Genomic DNA, 21,210 nt, shown 5'->3' on the forward strand with positions numbered 1-21,210 from the left:
TATATATATATATATATACACACACACACACACACACATAAAATTTGGTCTTGCTGTGTGATATGCAGTCTTAGTTCCCCAACCAGGAAACTGGTTGAACCTGCATTCCCTCCTTTGGGAGTGAGGAGTCTTAATCACTGGATGGCTGGGGGAGTGCCAGCAATGAAGCATTTTTTATTCAGTCATATAGATTGCCTTTTCTCTTTTTTTAAGAGATAATGCTGTTGAATACTTAACAGACTCCAGGATAGTGTAAACATAACTTTTATATGCACTTGGAAACCAGAAAAATCATGTTATCCCTGTATTGCAGTACTCTGGAACCAGAGTCAAAGTATCTCTGAGGTATGCCTGTAAGTATGGTGTTTTTTTCTCTTGGTGCTTTCTGGATATTTTCCTTATCTTTAGATTTCATAAATTTACTTAGGATTTGTTTACTTGTGGATGTCTTTGGGAATATCCTGTTTGAGGTTTGGTCAGTTTCTTAAACCTGTAGTTTTATAAAGTCTTGCCAGATTTGGGAATTTTTCAGTTATTACTTATTTGAATACTTTTTTAGTCCCACCTTATTTTTCCTGTCCTTCCTGAGACACTGATGACATGGATGTCAGGTTTTTTTTCTTGTAGTCCCAAGGATGCATGAGGCTCTTTTCATTTTTTCTTTTTTCCAGTCTGTTTACATTGAGTAACTTGTTTGTAGTATTTCCTAGTTCACCGATTCTTTTTTTTTTTTTTTTAATTTTTTTATTAGTTGGAGGCTAATTACTTCACAACATTTCAGTGGGTCTTGTCATACATTGATATGAATCAGCCATAGATTTACACTTATTCCCCATCCCGATCCCCCCTCCCATCTCCCTCAGTTCACCGATTCTTTTCCTTTTTTTTCATTCTTAAAGTCATCCAGTGAGCTCTTTGTTTTTCTTCTTATACTTCACAGTTCTGAAATTTGCATTTGGTTCTTCCTTATATCTTTGATTTTTTGCTTAAGTTTTCATTTCTGTGTTCATAATTGTGTGTTGAATAATATTTATCAGGGCTGCTTTAAAATCTTCATCAGATGATTTCTAGACAATATCTGCAGTCGTCTATAATTGTTAGACAATAATAACATCATCTCTATCATATGTTAAAATTACAAACATCTTGGAATTCCCTGGTGGTCCAGTGGTTAGGACTCTGTACTCCCACTGTCAAGGGTATAGGTTCAATACTTGGTTAGGGAACTAAGATCCCACAAGCCCCATGGTGTGGCCAAAAAAACAAAACAACCAAACAAAATTTAAAACATCTCAGTGTTGACTTTTGATGGAAACTTGATCAGTTTTGTATTACATTAAGGGGGCATCTGTTGTAACTGGCTTTCTGTGACACTTGTCTGACAGGGGAGGAGTGTGGATCATATTGGCTACCCACTCCAGTATTCTGGCCTGGAGAATTTCATGGATTGTATCGTCCGTGGGGTCGCAAAGGTTCGGACAGGACTTAGTGACTTTTACTTTTCAATTCATACAAGTGATGACAGAGTGGATTCACTCGTTATTAATGTGTGGAGGTTGAAGTTCAGGCTTCCCATGTTGTCTGCATTGATAGCATGGGGGAAGGTGCTCATTACCTGCCAGCAAGGATGAAAGTCCTGATTCCCTACATGCCCTGCTCTTTCACTACCCCATTGGGAATCTTGAGATGATTTAGTGTCACAAAGGCGGATGTCTAGGTTCTTTCCCCAGTTGATCATTGCAGAAATGGGTGGGTCAGTTTTTTTCTCTGGTGGTGTGTTGGAGTAGAGCAGCTACTGTCTAAAAGTTTTCTTTCTGCCTTTTGTGTCCTTTTCTTGCTCCTTTGTCTGGACCAAGCTTTTTGTCAGAATCTTTTTTTGGCCTCTGCTTAGTGGTGCTTGTAGGTCATCATAGAACCATTCAGCTTCAGCTTCTTTGGCATTAGTGGTTGGGGCATAGACTTGTATTACTGCACTGTTGAATGGTTTGCCTTGAAAACGAACAGAGATCATTCTGTCATTTTTGAGATGGCACCCAAGTACTGCGTTTCGGATAATGACCTACAAAGACCTCTAAAACTAACACCAAATAAAATATGTTCTTTTCATCATAGAGGACTGGAACGCAAAAGTAGGAAGTCAAGAGATACCTAGAGTAACAGGCACGTTTGGCCTTAGAGTACAAAATGAAGCAGGGCAAAGGCTAACAAGGTTTTGCCAAGAGAATGCACTGGTCATAGCAAACACCCTCTTCAGCAACACGAGGGACGACTCTAAACGTGGGTATCACCAGGTGGTCAACACTGAAATCAGATTGATTATGTTCTTTGCAGCCAAAGATGGAGAAGCTCTCTATAGTCAGCAAAAACAAGACCGGGAGCTGACTGTGGCTCAGATCATGAACTCCTCATTGCCAAATTCAGACTTAAGTTGAGAAAGTAGGGAAAACCACTAGACCATTCAGGTATGACCTAAATCAAATCCCTTTCAGTTATACAGTGGAAATGACAAATAGATTCAAGGGATTAAATGTTGATAGACAGAGTGCCTGAAGAACTATGGACAGAGGTTGGAGACATTGTACAGGAAGCACGGATCAAGACCATCCCCGAGAAGAACAAATGCAAAGAGGCAAAATGGTTATCTGAGGAGGCCTTACAAATAGTTGAGAAAAGAAGAGAAGCAAAAGGCGAAGGAGAAAAGGAACGATGTTATCCATCTGAATGCTGAATGCAGAGTTCCAGTGAATAACAAGGAGAGATAAGAAAGCCTTCCTCAGTAAACAATGCAAAGAAATAGAGGAAAACAATAGAATGGAAAGTCTTCAAGGAAAGAGATACCAAGTCTAGAGATACCAAGGGAACATTTCATGCAAAGATGGACATAATAAAGGACAGAAACGGTATGGACCTAACAGAAGCAGAAGATATTAAGAAGAGGTGGCAAGAATATACAGAAGAACTATACAAAGAAAATCTCAATGACTCAGATAAACATGATGGTGTGATCACTCACCTAGAGTCAGACATTCTGGAATGTGAAGTCAAGTGGGCCTTTGGAAGCATCACTACGAACAGAGCTAGTGGAGGTGATGGAATTCCAGTTGAGCTATTTCAAATCCTGAAAGATGATGCTGTGAAAGTGCTGCACTCAATATGCCGGCAAATTTGGAAAACTCAGCAGTGGCCACAGGACTGAAAAAGGTCAATTTTCATCCCAATCCCAAAGAAGGGCAATGCCAAAGAATGTTCAGACTACCACACAGTTGCATTCATGTCACATGCTAGCAAAGTAGCGCTCAAAATTCTCCAAGCGAGGCTTCAACAGCATGTGAACCGAGAACTTCCAGATGTTCAAGCTGGATTTAGAAAAGACAAAGGAACCAGAGAGTGAAAAAGCTCGCTTAAAACTCAGCATTCAAAAAACGAAGATCATGGCATCCGGTTCCATCCCTTTATGGCAAATAGATGGGGAAACAATGGAAACAGTGAGAGGTTTTATATTTTCTTGGGCTCCAAAGTCACTGCAGATGGTGACTGCAGCCATGAAATAAAAGATGCTTGCTCCTTGGAAGAAAAGCTATGACCAACCTAGACAGCATATTAAAAAGCAGAGACATTACTTTGCTGACAAAGGTCTGTCTAGTCAAAGCTGTGGTTTTTCCAGTAGTCTTGTATGGATGTGAGAATTGGACTGTAAAGAAAGCTGAGTGCCAAAGAATTGATACTTTTGTTGGAGAAGACTTTTCAGAGTCCCTGCAAAGAGATCTAACCAGTCAAATCTAAAGGAAATCAGTCCCAAATATTAATTGGAAGGACTGATGCTGAAGCTCCAGTACTTTGGCCACTTGATGTGAAGAACGGACTCACTGGAAAACTCTGGTTCTGGGGAAGATTGAAGGCAGGAGGAGAAGAGGACCACAGAGGATGAGGTGGTTGGATGGCATCACTGACTCAATGGACATGAGTTTGAGCAAGCTCTGTTTGGTGATGGACAGGAAAGCCTGGTGTGCTGCAGTCCATGAGGTTGAAGAGAGTCAGACACGCTGAGCAACTGAACTAAACTAGTGCTGCTCTTGGGTTGCTGACTTATTCCATCCTGAGAATGGGATATATTAAGCAAAAAGAAAGTCCAGGGAGCTCACTGCCATGTTGTTCCTTGAGTCCTGTGGTCCCTAGTTAATTTATTTTCTTACTACCTTTCAGAATGTATTTATTTTATTTTTAATGTTCACAGTTTTTGCTTGTACTTTGTAGGAGCAATTGGAAAAAGTGTTTCTTTCTGTTCCATCCTTTCAGAAATGGAGGAAGTGTAGCCTTTGATTTCATTGTTGACTGTATTAGTTTTTCTATTTTATATTACATTTATTTCTGCTCTGATCTTTATTCTTTGCTCTTCCTATATTCATAAGGTACGAGGTGAAGTCATTGATTTATTTCTTTTGTAGTAAACAAGCACTTAGTGCTGTAAATTTCCCCCTCATTTATTGCTTTAAATTACCTTCCAGAAGTTTTGGTAATTTTTTTTTTCCTGTTTCATTTACTTTAAAATATTGCAGGGACTTCTCTGACTGTCCAGTGGTTAAGAATCTGTGCTCCCACCTCAGGGTACACAGTTTTGATCCCTGGTTGGGGAACTAAGATCCTGCATACTGAGTGTTGTGGCCAAAAAAAAGTATATATTTTCTCTTTTAATTTCTTCTTTGACCTGTTGGTTATGTAGAAGTATATTTGCAAAAAAAAAAAAAAAAAAAAAAAAAAAAAAAAAAGAAGTATATTTGCATTCCAAATATTGAGATTTTTCCATCATTGATTATGGTCAGAGAAAATTCTATTCATGACTTAAAATCATTTAAATTTAAGAGATGTTTCCTTCTCTGAATATGATTGGTCAGTGTTCCCTATGTTCTTGAACAGAATATTCTGCTAATTTGTATTAAGTGTTCTATAAATGTCTCAATATCAGTTTGGTTGATGGGATTTTTCTGGTTAATGATAGTGTTCAAGATTTCTGTATCCTTACTGATTTTCTGTTCATTGGTTCTGTCAATTATTGAGAGAGGTTTGTGGAAATCTCCAAATATAATTGTGAAACTTTTCTTCTTGTAGTTCTGTTAATTTTACTTTGTGTATTTTGAAGCTGTTATTAGGTAAATAAATGTTTTGGATTTTTCATATCTTAATGAGTTAATAAACCTTTTATTTTTGAGAAATGATGATCTTTTTTTTTTTCTGATAATACTGTTAACTTTTAATTCTTCTTTATACGAAATTAATATAACCATTTCAGCTTTGTTTGCTTCTTTAGTATGTAATATGTCCTTTTTTTGTAGCTGCTTTAAAGATATTGTAGGGAATTTGATCTTAGTAAGTTTTGGTTTACATTCTTCATATTGTTTGGAGTTTATTTAATGAATACTTTGGTCTCGCTGTTTATAGTGTTCAGCAAATATGGAAAATGGTTGACAGTTCTTCAAGTATATTTTTCTATATTTTCTCCTTTGTGGCTCCAGTTATATGTGTATTTGGCTTCTTGAAGTTATCTTAAAGCTAATTTATACTTTATCAATTTATTAAAAGTATTTTTTCCTATGTTTCATTTTGGTTAGTAACTATTGCTTGGTTTCTCTGTAAATCTCATACTGTATGTTTTTCATTTTAGACCTTGTAATTTTCATCTCTAGAAATCCACTTTTTTTTTTTTTTTTTTTTTTGGTTGATAAATTTTATTTAAGAACTTATACAAATATTCCCATTTGAGTTTTAATCCTCATCTTCCTCCTCTTCTTCATCTTGATTAATCTGGAAGTAACGCAATTCGTAACTTTCTTTGCTGTTAGCGACTACGCGTAACCAATCTCGTAGATTATTCTTCTTCAAATATTTTTTGGTAAGATATTTCAAATACCTTTTGGAAAAGGGCACCTCGGAAGTTACAGTAATCTTGCTCTTGCTTCTTTCGATGGTTACGACACCGCCACCCAGGTTGCCAGCTTTTCCATTCACCTTGATCCTCTCCTGAAGAAACTGCTCAAAATTGGCGGCATCCATGATTCCATCTTCTACAGGGTGGGTACAGTCCAGAGTGAATTTTAGGACTTGCTTCTTTTTTTTGCCCCCCTTCGCCACAAGCTTTTTCACAGGCGCCATGGCGGCAGCGGAGGCAGAAAGTTAGAAATCCACTTTTTAAGAATTCTTTGATATTACTACTTAACATATTTGTTTCTTCTAGCTCCTTGAACATAGGGATTATATTCATAATAATTGTTTGAAAAGCTTGTTACTAATTCTGTGTTGTTTCAAGATTGACATTTCATGGTTTGACTGGTTTTTGTTTTATTATGGGGTATAATTTCCTGCTTCTGTATATGTCTTGTAAGGTTGTTTTTTTTTTTCAGTCATTGTGAATTTTCTCTTTCTAGATTCTCTGTTTTATAGATTATGCCTAAAAATATTTTTGAACTTTGTTCTATGACATGGTTAGACTATTGAAAAACAGTTTGTTGCTTCTGGGTCTTGTTTTTATGTTTTGTTTGAATGGACAAGAGCTACGTTTAGTAGCCTCCAACTAATAAAAAAAAAAAAAAAAAGAGCTACGTTTAGTTATTTTCTGAGGCATTACCCTTCTCAGTACTCTTGATGCAGTGTGAATTAATAGGTTTTCTTTTCTGGTTTTGAGAACAGCCGTTATTTGTATCCTTGTGTGAGTTCTGGGTGCTGTCACTTCAAAATGTTTTGGTGTTTCTTTCCCTGGCCTTGGATGGTTCTCTCACATGCCAGTGCTGATGAGTTACTCGGAGTAGTCTAGGTGAGCCTCTGTAGCTCTCTTCATCTCTCTCTCCAGCTGTCCACTCAGTGCTGCTCTCCCTCTGAGCTCTAGCCACCCTGACTTCCTTGGACTCCCAGCTCTGTTTCCTCCACTTGGGGGCCCACAGGCCCTGCCTGGGTTCCTTCTCCCTGGTCCATGGCCTGGAGGCTCTCAGGAAGTAAGCTGGGCACATGTGTGGCTTGTGGTGTTTGTTTCTTGTCTCCAGGGGTCACTGTCTGTCATTGCTTGTCTGAAATCTTCAGTACTGTTGTTTCACACATTTTGTTAGATTTTTATTATTTCATGCAGAAGGCTGAATCTGTCTGGTCTCTTTCATTCCATCTTGACTGGAAGTGGTGGTAGTGTGGTTTTATTTTGCGTATTCATATTGACCAGTGATACTGAGTATGTTTTAATTTGTTTATTGACCATTCATGTGTTTCTCTTCTGAAGAATTTGTTCAAGTTTTGCCCGTTTTCCTTTCTCTCCTCCTTTGTCTACTTTGTGTGTGGTTTTGTTTTTTTGCTTTTTTTTCTTTTCTTGTTTGCATTGCAGAAGGTCTTGGATATGTTTTGGATACCAGTCCTTTGTTAGGTGAGTGTTTTATAAGTACTGTTGTACTTATAAACAGGTCTGTTGTTTTCTGTTTATTTTCTTAACTGTGCCTTTGGATGAGCAGAAATGTGTAAGTCTGATAAAGTGTAATTTAGCAGTTTTTTTTAATAGTTATTGCTTACTGTGAGCTAAGACAGTTTTGCCTAACCCTGAAGTCATGAAGGTAATTTCCTTTGTTTCCTCTAAAACCTTTTGTTTTTTGCTAATTTATATTTAGGTCTGTGATACATCTCAAAAAAAGTTTTGTAGGTTTTGTTTTTTTATATGATTTTGTCTCCATTTTATTGAGATGAGTCTCCTTTCCTCACTGGATTGCTTTGGTGAAACATCACCTGGCTGCAGAAGTGGGCTCTATTTCAGAAACCTTTATTCTGTTACATTGATCTGTTTGTGATTGTATCATTGCCACACTGTTTCAGTTATTTGTAACTTTATAGAAAGTCTTGAAATCAGATTTTTAAGCCCTTCCATCTTTAGTCTTTTTCTGGATTGCTTTGCTAAGTCCTTAGGACTTCCATATACAGTTTTAATATTTGCTTTTGTATTTCTCAAAAAGGCTGATGGGATTATGACTGCAGTTGCTTTGATCTATAGATCAGTTTGAGGGGAACTGACATGTTGACAGTGTTAGATATTCCTGTTCGTTAGCATGGCATATCTCTCCATTTATTTAGGTCATCTTTGTGTTTTTATGAGCACTATTTTGTAGTTTTCAGCCTTTGGTTTTGCATGTCTTTGGCTTTTAAAGTTATCTTAATTTTTAAATATTTCATGTCACATGATGTTATTGTAGGGGATATTTTAAAGAATTCAGTTTCTAACTATTCTTAATATATGGAAATAGAATTGACTTATGTTTATTAATTTGTGTCATAAAACTTTGCTTAACTCATGTTGGTTCTGTGAGGTTTTTGTAGATAACTTAATTCTATTTTCTAATAGCGATCATGTCATAAAAATTTTTTACCTCTTTCCAATTTGGATTCTTTTTCTTTTCTTCACTTGTTGCATGCACTTAAATCTTGGTCCCATTCTTTGGGGAAAGCATTCAGTTTTACACCATTAATTATGTTAGCTGTAGACTTTATTGATGATCATTATCAGGTGGTTTTAAAATACAGGTTTTATTATTGCTTAAGATGGTAGGGAAGGCTAACAGATCTGGAGATGACTGCCATTGAAAAGGTAATTTGTTGTATTCAACAGAATTCCCCAGAGGAGACGGTATACCGTGACCTAGAAAGACACATGGCGAAACACCTTAGTTAGGATGCAGAGCCTTTTGTTGGTTTCTGTGGGAAGGAATAGTCAGGGAGTTTGGTAATCAGGTTTAGGATTGTCTAGTTTGAATAATGAGAGTCGTATCTGACTCTTTGCGACCCCGTAGACTGTAGCCTACCAGGCTCCTCCATCCGTGGGATTCTCCAGGCAAGAATACTGGAGTGGGTTGCCATTTCCTTCTCCAGGGGATCTTCCTGATCCAGGGATCGAACCCGGGTCTCCCACATTGCAGGCAGACGCTTTAACCTCTGAGCCACCAGGGAAGCTCTAGTTTGAATAATGTCTAGGGCTTTGGGGCTGGGGGCTTGCTGTCTGATACCTGGCCCTGGGGTGATTAGGGCAGGAGAAATCGATAGCCAGTGTAAGATAGAGAGGGATGATTGGGGGTGTGAGCTGAACATGTTGGTTTGCATGTGAAATCCAGCTGGAGAGTTGTTTGCTGTCTCCAGGAGTTTGCTAGCCTTGGGAGGGGCAGCTCTCCAGGATCAGCAAGGCCCCAAAAGTAGGAAAAATACAGAATGAAAAGGTATGATTAACAGATTAAGATCTGTTCCTTGTTTTCTGACAACTTATGGCATGAATGGATGTTGTTTTATTAAATAAAATTTCTGCATCTGTTGTGATGATTATATGTTTTTTACAAAACTAATATGGTGAATCTCATTGTTTTATTTTCATTTGTTATATCAACCTTGTATTTCTCAGATAAATGCCACTTGGTCATAATATATTATCCATATATATATATATGTGTGTGTGTGTGTGTATTTTTTTTTGGCTGGATTTAAATTGTTAATACTTTATTAAATGTTTTGCATCTGTGTACTTGACAGATGTTAGCCTGTAATTTTTTTTTTCTTTTTTTGGTTTTGATGGTATTAGTATATTCATTGGTATTTTTCATGCTGAAATATGATTTCAGAAGTAGTCTGTTTTCTGAAAGTGTTTGTGTGAGATTGATACAGTTAATATATGTTCCTTGGTGTTTGATGGAATTTACCAGTGAAAAAATCTGAGCCTGGATTTTATTTTGAGGAAGGATTTTGATAATGGATTCACCCCTAAAGGGCTTTTCAGATTTTCTTTCATCTTGTAAATTTTGGTAAATTTTATTTTTCATGGCATTTTTCCATTTCATCTAAGTTGTTGACTTGGTTAGTGTAAAGTTAATAATCGTTTGTCTTTTAGTACCTATGGGTTTTATAATGATAATTCCTTCTTTTCTGATATTGGTAATTTTGTGTCTTTTAAATTAGTTTAGCTAGAAGTTTTATCAACTTTATTAATATTTCCAAAGAACTGTCTTTAATGTTGAATTTTCTTTAGTGTTTCTATTTCATTTTTTTCTGCTCTTTACTATTTCCTTTCTTCTTCTCACTTTGGGTTTAATTTGCATTTTTCTTTCATAGGTTCTTTAGGTAGTTAGGTTTTTAATTTTGTAGCTTTTCCCCCTAAGGTGGTAAGGGGATATTATACTTTGTATGATTTCATTCTTTTTAAATCATTGTGTCTTATTTTGTGACCCAGTACATGGTGTTTCATGGTGAAGGTGCTAAGGTCACCTGAAAGGAATGTGTTTTGTTGTGGTTTTAGAATTGCTCAAATTATGATTTTTGGGGGAAGAGGATCCTAATTTTGTCAATTACTGAGACAGATGTTAAAATATCTTACTACATTTGTGGAATTGTGTACTTTAATCCTTTACATGTGATGGATTTTGCTATATGTATTTTGAAGGATTGTTATTAAGTGTACATTTATGATTATTATGTCTTCATTGTTTTGACACTTATTATGAAATGTCTCCTATTATTGTCACTAATTTTCTTGGTCTTGGAATTTCTTTTGTCTGTAATGTTAAGTATAGCTACTCACTATCTTGTACTTTTGATTTGTGTGGCATATCTTTTTTTTTGTGGCATATCTTTTTTTTTTTTTTTTTTGCATATCTTTTTTTTTAATTCATTTATTTTCAACCTGTTTGTCTCTATTTATGGCATTTCTCTAATAGATGATATACAGTTGGGTTTTACTTTTATATCTGTGCCAGTACACTGTGTCTTTTAACTAGTCTCTGGTTAGTCTCTTCACATTTAATGTAGTTATGTGATTGGGTTTACATCTATCATTTTATGAAGTTATTTTGTTTCATTTTTTTTTCTTTTTAATTTATTTGAATATTACTTAAAAATAGCTTTAATGATATATAATCTACATATCATATAACGTTCAGCCATTTTAGAGTGTATAGCTCAGTAGTTTTCAGTATATTCACAGAATCGTGAAGCCATCAACATTATCAATTTTGGAACATTTGCATCATTTCAAAAAGAAGCTGCTTTGTCCATTAGCAGCCAACTCCCCGTTTTCCGTTCTCTTAAATTCCAGCAACCACTAATCTACTCTCTGTCTCTGTTCTGGATATTTCATATAGATGGAATCATACAATTTGAGGTATTTTGTGAGTGGCTTTTTTTCTTTTTTTTTTTTTTTTTGCTTTTTTTCTTTTAGCAAAATGTTTTTAAGGTTCACTCATGTTTTAGCATGTATCAGAACATTATTCCTTTTTATTGTTGAGTAACACTCCGTTGTATGGATAATACCCCATTTCATTTGTTCACTCATTAGTTAATGGGCATTTATGATTCATCTGTAGTTTGACCATTCTGAATGATGTTGTTTTGAGCATTTGCATACATGTTTATGCGTAGATAAATGGTTTCATTTCTTTTGGGTGTGGAATTTTTGAGCCATGTGGTAACTAGTTTAACTTTTTGAGAAACTGCCAAAACAGCTGTACCATTTTAAACTCTGATCAGTGATATATGAGGGTTCTAATTTCTCTACTTTCTTGCCAACAGGATTTATCTGTTATTGTTTATTTTATTTTAACCTTTGATTTTAGCCATCCTAGTGGTATCTCATTGTGGTGTTGATTTGTATTTCTTAAGTGTTTGTTAGACATCTTTTCATGGGCCTTTCTGGTTATTTACGCGTTTTCTTTGGAGAAATGTCTATTCAGATTGTTGACACTATTTTTAATTGGGATATGCATCTATTTTTTTTAAAGTATGTATTTATTTTGGCCATGTCATGTGACATGCAGGATCTTAGTTCCCTGACCAGAAATCACACCTGTGGCCTCTGCAGTGGAAGCATGGGGTCTTAACTTCTGGACCACCAGGGATTTTGAGCCCTTTATGTATTCTGGGTATAAGTCCCTATGAGATATGTAACTTGTCAGTATTCTTTTCTGTGAGATTTTTTACTTGATGGTATCATTTGCAGGATGAAAGTTTTTAGATTTGGAAAATTCCAGTTTATTATTTCTTTGGTTGCCTCTGCTTTTGGTGGTGTATCTAAGAAAACATTATTCAACACTAAGTCATGAAGAATTTGCTCCAGTTTCATTCTAAGAGTTTTACAGTGTTAGTTCTTACATTTAAGTATATGATCTGTTTGGGTTACTTTTATATGTCATATGAGTAATGTGTCCAACTTAATTTTTTGCATGTAGAGAAGAATTTTTAAGGTATCAATTTTGTAGAACTGTTTCTGTTTATGTCAGTTTTTTAGTGTTCCTCTGGCAATTTCAATATATTTCCTTACCTTTTAATAGTCTTTATTTTAAAAATATTTATTTGGCCCTGTCAGATCTCAGTTGCATTATGTGGAATCTTTCATTGTGGCGTGCAGGTGCTAGAGTGCGGGCTCAGTAGTTGCAGTGCTTGGGTTTAATTGCTCCGTGGCATTTGGGATCTTACTTCCCCCATCAGAGGTGGAACCCATGTCCCCTGCATTGCATGGCAGATTCTTTTTTTTTTTAATTTATTTTTAATTGAAGAATAATTGTGTTACAGGATTGTGTTGGTTTCTGAGGTACATCAGCATGGATAAGCCATAGGTATACATATGTCCCCTCCCTCTTGAACGTCCCTGCCACCCCATCCCACCCCTTTAGGTTGTCACAGAGCTCTGGTTTGAGTTCCTCGAGTTATCCAGCAAATTCCCACTGGCTATCTGTTTTGCATATATTAGTGTGCGTGTTTTCATGCTACTCTCTCCATTCATTCCACCCTCTCCTACCCCATCCCTGCCCCATGGCCACACGTCTGTTCTCTATGTCTGCATCTCCATTGCTGCACTGTAGAAAGGTTCATCAGTACGATGTTCTAGATTCCATATGTATGTGTTAATATCTTTCTGACTGACTTCATTCTGTATGTAGAAGGTAGATTCTTAACCACTGGACCACCAGGGAAGTCCCCAGTTTATTTAGTGTATGCACTTTTAGTTAGTATTGTATCACTTTTTGTAAAGCTTAGAAATCTTATATAACTAGAGATTCTTTTACATCACATCACCTCTGTTCATTATCACCTACACTGTTGTTGTATGTATTAGATCTGCTTGTTACAAACCACAGAAGACAGTATTACAATTTTTGCTTTCAATAATATGTACTTTTAAGAATTTAAGATCTAAAAGTCTGTTTTATTTACCCAACTGTTTATCATTTATGGTGCTCTTCTTTGCCTCCTGAAGATGTATGTTTTTCACCTAGTACCATTTCCCTTCCTTCTGAAGAATTTCTTTTAGCCTTTATTGTAGTCCATATTCTCATGGTGAATTCTGTTTGTTCTTTCTTACCTAAAAATATCTATTTCACCTTCATTTTGGAGGATATCTTAGTTAGAATTCTGGATTAACAGTTCTTTTTCTTCAAGCATTTTGATGATGTCTGTCTTACTATTTTGGATTCCATTCATGATGAGAGATCACCTATTACTTCAGTTATGGTTCCCCTGTGTTTGACGTGTCATTTTCTCTTGGATGCTTCTTTAAGACTTTTGCTTGCTTTTCAGCAAGCCATTTTGCTTGTTTGGGGTTCACTGTGCTTCTTGAATCCATAAATTTGTCTTCTAATAGAGGAAATTTTCATCCATTATTTTTCACACTTTTCTTTGCTGCCATATTCTCATATTTGTACACCTCCCATCCTGCCGCCTCCCGGTTCCAGGCCTTCAATTATACATATTCAGTTCAGTTCAGACACTCAGTCTTTGCAACCCCATGGACTGCAGCACGCCAGGTTTCCCTGTCCATCACCAACTCCCGGAGCTTGCTCAAACTACACGTGCATTGAGTCGGTGATGCCATGCAACCATCTCATCCTCTGTCATCCCCTTCTCCTCCTGCCTTCAGTCTTTCCCAGCATCAGGGTCTTTTCCAACGGGTCCGTTCTTCATATCAGGTAGCCAAAGTTTTGAAGCTTCAGCATCAGTCCTTCCAGTGAATATTCAGGCCTGATTTCCTTTAGGATTGACTGGTTTGATCCTTTTGCAGTCCCAGGGACTCTCAGGAGTCTTCTCCAACACCACAGTTCAAAAGCATCAATGGTGCTCAGCTTTCTTTATAGTCCAACTCTCACATCCATACATGACTACTGGAAAAACCATAGCTTTGACTATGTGGACCTTTGTCGGCAAAGTAATGTGTCTGCTTTTTAATGTGCTGTCTAGGTTTGTCATAGCTTTTCTTCCAAGGAGCAAGCGTCTTTTATAATTTCATGGCTGTAGTCAACATCTGCAGTGATTTTGGAGCCTCCCAAAATAAAGTCTGTCACTGTTTCCATTGTTTCCTCATTTATTTGTCATGAAGTGATGGGACCAGATGCCATGATCTTAGTTTTCTGAATGTTGAGTTTTGAGCCAACTTTTTCACTCTCCTGTTTTACTTTTACCGAGAGACTCTTTTAGTTGTTCTTCGCTTTCTGCCATGTGTATGTGGTCTGCGTATCTGAGGTGATTGATATTTCTCCCGGCAATCTTAACTCCAGCTTTTGCCTCATCCAGCCCAGCGTTTCTCATGATGTACTCTGCATATAAGTACAGCCTTGACGTACTCCTTTCCCAATTTGGAACCAGTCTGTTGTTCCATGTCCAGTTCTAACTGTTGTTTTTTGACCTGCATACAGATTTCTCAGGAGGCAGGTCAGGTGGTCTGGAATCCCATCTCTTGAAGAATTTTCCACAGTTTGTTGTGATCCACACAGTCAATGGCTTTGGCATAGTCAATAAAGCAGAAGTATATGTTTTTCTGGAACTCTCTTGCTTTTTCTATGATCCCGTTTGATCATAGAAACTGCCATAGTTGGCAGTTTGATTGCTGGTTCCTCTGCCTTTTCTAAAACCAGCTTGAACATCAGGAAGTTCACGGTTCATGTACTGCTAAAGCCCAGCTTGGAGAATTTTGAGCATTACTTGACTAGCATGTGAGATGAGTGAAATTGTGCAGTCGTTTGAACATCTTTGGCATTGCCTTTCTTTGGGTTGGGAATGAAAACTGACTTTTCTGAGTCTTGTGGCCACTGCTGAGTTTACCAAATTTGCTGGCATATTGAGTGCAGCACTTTGACAGATTCATCTTTTAGGATTTGAAATAGCTCAACTGGAATTCCGTCACCTCCACTAACTTTGTTCATAGTGATGCTTCCTAAGGCCCGCTTTACTTCACATTCCAGGATGTCTGGCTCTAGGTAAGTGATCATACCATCATGGTTATCTGGGTCATGAAGATCAGTTTTGCATAGTTCTTCTGTGTATTCTGGCCACCTCTTCTTAATATCTACTGCTTCTGTTATGTCCGTATCATTTCTGTCTTTTATTGTGGCCATCTTTGCATGAAATGTTCCCTTGGTATTATACATGTTAGGCTTCTTGATACTGTTCATTAGGTCCCCGAGGCTCTTCATTTTTTCACTATTTTCTCTTTTTCAGATAGATTCTATCTATTGATAAAGTAACTTCAAGTTCTTTGATTCTTGCCTTTGTCATCTTGATTCTGCTCATAAGCCCATCTAATGAATTTTTCACTTCATGTTTTGTATTTTTAAGTTTCAGAATTTCTATTTAATTCAGTAGTTGTTTTTTTTCTGTTGAGATCTCATGTTTCGTTTCCTCTAGGTATATTTTCACTTACCTCATAGAACTTAGTTATACTAACTATTACTGTAAAGCCTGATTCCAATGGCTAGGTCATTTTAGGATTGACTTTCATTGATTGCCTTTTATCTTGAGTATGATCAACCAGTTTTCTGATTCTTCATAGATTAGGTAATTTGAATTGTTTGCTAGACATTGTGAATATTTGTGGGAAGTCTGGATTCTATTCAATCGTTTTGAAGAAATTGATACTGTTTTTATCAGGCACTTGAGTTGGTTGGACTTAAGCTGCCCACTACATGTTTTGAACAATTGCTTGAATCTTATTTCTTTTTTTCCTTAACTGGACTCTAGCCTGCCCTTTACATGGAGTGGTTCGTCCAAGGTCACTGGGAGATTTGGGCAGATTCTACACATAAATATTCAGGGGCTCCGCTCCTGGTTCTCTCCTCTTCTGGATTCAGACGTCACTTTCCTGAACTTGTGGTTCTTCAGATAGTAAGACTGCAGGAGCCGCTACAGGCTGAGTGTGGCTCGTCTTCAGACTAAAGTCCCAGAAAAGTGGGAACTCTCTTTTACTGGTCCCTTCCAAGTTTTGACCTCTGGTGGGAAACCAGCATCTGGCTGCTTATCCTGTGTAAGGGTTTGTCTCTTATAAGCTTACTTGGGCATTTTAGAAGTAGAAATTTATTTTATCATGGATTTAAAAACATTTGGTATCTTTCAGTTTATTGCAGTTTTTATCTCTTTTAGCATTAAGTGATTTCATCTTTGGCCAGCAGAAGCCTCCTTAGGTTGCTTCAGGTAGGCTCTTTTGACAGGACTAAAGCAATCTTTTACAGCTTCCTTGCTATTTAATAGAACATTGTATTTAGGGCATACTTGACCTAGACTTGGAACCATCCACTTCTCTCAGGAGTCCTGGTTGCTTCAGGAAATGCTATTTGGAGACCCCAGCCTGGTGGGTAGGGGTGTTTATTTCTACTTTGGTAGTCATGAATCTTTCTAAAGCACAAGAAAATAGGTTAATTTATATTTATTTTTTATCTTTTGCTTAAAAGAAGAAATAATGATGGCAAATGTTTTATCCAACAAAAAATTTTTCATGCCATAATTATATCTTTCATATAATATGAGAAAGATCAAACTTAAAACTTGAATTTATCCTTCTTATTTAGCCTATACTTTTTTTTGGTTGCAGTTATAGTCTTAACTGCTTTTTGTATATATAATGAATGGTGTTCACAATCTGTGTAAACCAGTATAGCTGAATGGATAGTTATAGTTACAGCTTCCTAAAAGTCAGTATTTTGGGTGAACTTGATTTAGTGAAGTATAGTGAGTTTTATACTTTGGGAAAAAAGCTAATTTAAAGTAGAAAAAGTATTTGGATTGATGCCTACGTTATAAAGATGGAAAATAGTTGTATGCTTTCTTACTACACTACATGAAGTAAAATAGAAACAACCATCTTGTATAATTTCTGTGTTTGGACCATTTCAATTAAAACGTTCTCCTCCCTCACCCCCCCTTGGTAAAATGTGAGATTGTGGAATCCAAAAAATATTTTAACAGTACCTCTCACTAAATAAGAATACATCTGTGGAATTCTAGTAGTAGCATGTATAGCTGTAGCCTACTGTGTGAAACTTTTCAGGTTGGATTGGTTTACTGTAGGGTCTAGAATTTCTGTTGTCCTGAATCTGATCCTTTTTTCTTGGATTTAGGGTGCAGCCTCTAACTATAACTTAATCTTCTTTTCTTTTCTCATTATCATTTTTTCTCTCAAGTCTATGATATCTGTTTTTACCTTTTTGGGGAAGACATAGTAATAATATTTTATTTATTAGCATGTAGTTTTCTCTTGGAGTTTTCTTCTCTGCATTTTGTGTTTTTTTTTTTGGCCACTCCCTGGGGCATTTGGGACCTTAGTTTCCTAGCCAAGGATTGAACTGTGTCCCCTGAATTATAGGTGGAGTCTTAACCACTGGACTGCCGGGGAGGTCATTTTCTCTGCATTTTTAAACTCACTTAAAGTCTTTGTGAATATAGCATTAGCTTCCTCATTGTTATACAGTTAAAATAAAAATTTTATAGTTATAGACAGCCATATAAAGTATTTTTGTGCATATACATTTTCATGTCTTGAGATTAAAGCATATAAATATAAAGATCATTAAGATGTGGTACTTAATGATTGCTATTTTTATTATATTTCCTTTGACTTTCTAGAAGTGAATTAATTGAATCTATTTTTCTTGAAGCATATCACTAAATTGTTCCCCTAAAGAATTAGATTATAGTGCCATCAATGGTATATGAAAATAAATATTCACTGCACTTTGAACACTAGGGATTATTTTTTAAGAAAAGATTTACTAACTTAGTGGGCAAAAATGCCTATTCTATGTGACTTTTATATTCATATTTATTTGCATATAAATGAGGCTAAATGGTTTTTCATAAATTAGCTACATCTACTTTTTATTAGATTGAAGTATAGTCAATTTACAAAGTGTTAGTTTCAAGTGTATATAGCAAGATGATTGAGTTAGGCTCACACATACGTATGCGTATGTGTGTGGTCTTTTTCAGATTCTTTTCCATTATAGATTATTGCAGGGTGTTGAGTAATAGGTCCCTGTGCTATACAGTAGGTCCTTTTTGTTTGCCTGTTTTATATATAGTGGTATGTATATGTTAATCCCACAGTCCTAATTTATCCTCCTCACATCCTCTTTGGTAACTTAAGTTTTTTTCCTAAATGTTTGAGAGTCTATTTCTGTTTTGTAAATAAGTTCAGTTGTATCATTTTTTAAGATTTTACATATAAATGATCCCACATGATAATTGATTTTTGACGTTTGTCATTTAGTAGGATCATCTCTAGGATGACCATCCATGTTGCTGCAGATGGCATTATTTCATTCTTTTTAATGGCTAATATTTCATTGTATATATATGCACACATGCATGCACACACTCCTACATACACACATACCACATATTTTATATCCTTTTCTCTATTGATGGGCATTTAGGTTGCTTAGTGGAGGTGATGGAATTCCAGTTGAGCTATTTTAAATCCTGAAAGATGATACTGTGAAAGTGCTGCCCTCAATATGCCAGCAAATTTGGAAAACGCATCAGTGGCTACAGGATTGGAAAAGGTGTTTTCATTCTAATCCCAGAGAAAGGCAATGCCAAAGAATGCTCAGACTACCACACAATTGCACATCTCACGCGCAAGTAAAGTGATGCTTAAAATTCTCCAAGCCAGGCTTCAGCAATACGTGAACCGTGAACTTCAGATGTTCAAGCTGGTTTTAGAAAAGGCAGGGGAACCAGAGATCAAATTGCCAACATCCGCTCCATCATCGAAAAAGCAAGAGAGTTCCAGAAAAACATCTACTTCTGCTTTATTGATTATGCCAAGGCTTTTGACTTTGTTGATCACAATAAACTGTGGAAAATTCTGAAAGAGATTGGAATACCAAACCACCTGACCTGCCTCCTGAGAAATCTGTATGCAGGTCAGGAACAACAGTTACAACTGGACATGGAACAACAGACTGGTTCCAAACAGGAAAAGAAGTACGTCAAGGCTGTATATTTTCACCCTACTTATTTAACTTATATGCAGAGTACATCATGAGAAACGCTGGGCTGGATGAAGCACAAGCTGGAATCAAGATTGCCGGGAGAAATATCAATAACCTCAGATATGCAGATGACACCACCCTTATGGCAGAAAGTGAAGAAGAAGTAAAGAGCCTCTTGATGAAAGTGAAAGAGGAGAGTGAAAAAGTTGGCTTAAAGCTCAACATTCAGAAAACTAAGATCATGGCATCTGGTCCCATCACTTCATGACAAATAGATGGGGAAACAGTGGCTGACTTTATTTTTCTGGGCTCCAAAATCTGCAGATGGTGATTGCAGCCATGAAATTAAAAGACGCTTACTCCTTGGAAGGAAAGTTATGATCAACCTAGACAGCATATTAAAAAGCAGAGGCATGCATTGTTACAAGCACATACGGCCGGACAGCAAACATGGAACAGATCATGAAGGCTCAAGCCCTGAGAGACAACTCAAGGATGGTCTACATGGCAGCCAGGAAACACCTGGAGATCAACCCTCACCACTCCATCATCGAGACCTTGAGGCCAAAGGCATAGGCTGAGAAGAATGACAAGTCTGTGAAGGATCTGGTCATCCTGCTGTATGACACAGCTCTCCTGTCTTCTGGCTTCAGTCTGGAGGATCCCCAGACACACACCAACAGGATCTGCAGGATGATCAAACTTGGTCTCGGTATTGACGAGGATGACCCCACTGCTGATGACAGTGGTGCTGCAGTCACTGAGGAAATGCCTCCCCTGGAAGGAGATGATGACACGTCCCGAGTGGAAGAAGTAGACTAAGCGCTGCCTGAGGATCGCTTGGCTATGTGTTCAGCACTCTGTCTCCATTCCCTCTAATATGTTTTCAAGTATTTCTTTTTTTTGGTTAACATTTAAAAATCTGTATGGCATGGTAACTACATAAGGGGAGGATAAGATTTCTTTATACTAAGTGTGATACTGTGATACTTTTAGCACTAAAACAGAGCTAGTTGTTTTTTCCTAGTTTCATGTTGGCTTATTTTAACAGATGGAAGTAGTTATGTTTGTTGTAAGGTGTGTATGTAACCTGTGTTAACTTTGTGGTCTGAAGTGTTTAGCTATCAAGCGGATTCTTTAGTAGACCAAAATTTTCTGTCACTGAAGTGTTCTGAAGTATATACTGTGATGTTTAAAAGAAACACTTGTTAAAGCAAGTTTTCATCTTCTGGGATATACTTTTTAAAACTTCCATCCCCTGTAGTTACGACTGCATGTGCCAGGCCTCTAGAAGTTAGTGCGTTAAGCTGAACCAACTTGATTAGAGTCGCTGTCCATACATAGGGCTTGTTTTCCAAAGAAAAATATTGTTTAGAGTAGCAAAATTATAAGCCTGCCCAGGCATATTGTAAAGCTGCTGGAAAAGTAACTTGGAGCAAGTTTTGTGAATGGAAATGTAGTGCTCAAGTCACATTCTGCTTTAAAAAGTTGTAACAAATACAGATGAATTAAAAATAAAAAATAAAAAAAAATAAAAAGCAGAGACATTACTTTGCCGACAAAGGTCCATATTGTCAAAGCTGTGGTTTTTCCAGCGGTCATGTATGGATGTGAGAGTTGAACCATAAAGAAAGCTGAGCATCAAAGAATTGATGCTTTTGAACTGTGGTGTTGGGGAAGACTCTTGAGAGTCCCTTGGACTGCGAGGAGATCCAACCAGTCCATCCCGAAGGAGATCAGTCCTGGGTGTTCATTGTAAGGACTGATGTTGAAGCTGAAACTCCAATACTTTGCCCACCTGATGCGAAGAGCTGACTAATTTGAAAAGACCCTGATGCTGGGAAAGATAGAGGGCAGGAGGAGAAGGGGATGACAGAGGATGAGATGGTTGGATGACATCACTGACTCAATGGACATGGCATTGGCTGGACTCTGGGAGTTGGTGATGGACAGGGAGGCCTGG

General features: G+C 37.0%; 2 protein-coding genes across 8 annotated transcripts in view; one reads left to right on the top strand and one right to left on the bottom strand.

Annotated features, from left to right (window-relative positions):
* MLLT10 (MLLT10 histone lysine methyltransferase DOT1L cofactor) overlaps nt 1-21,210 on the top strand; it is a 217,849-nt gene that overhangs the window by 25,414 nt on the left and 171,225 nt on the right. The gene's annotated exons all lie outside the window — the stretch shown is intronic.
* Nucleotides 5,690-6,167, bottom strand: LOC122681999 (60S ribosomal protein L22). The gene has a single exon (XM_043884653.1). It carries the CDS (start codon nt 6,145-6,147, stop codon nt 5,761-5,763), a length of 387 nt encoding a protein of 128 aa, XP_043740588.1. The 5' UTR covers nt 6,148-6,167; the 3' UTR covers nt 5,690-5,760.

The sequence above is a fragment of the Cervus elaphus genome, chromosome 23 (assembly GCF_910594005.1).
Source record: "Cervus elaphus chromosome 23, mCerEla1.1, whole genome shotgun sequence".
NCBI classification, from domain to species: Eukaryota; Metazoa; Chordata; class Mammalia; order Artiodactyla; family Cervidae; genus Cervus; species Cervus elaphus.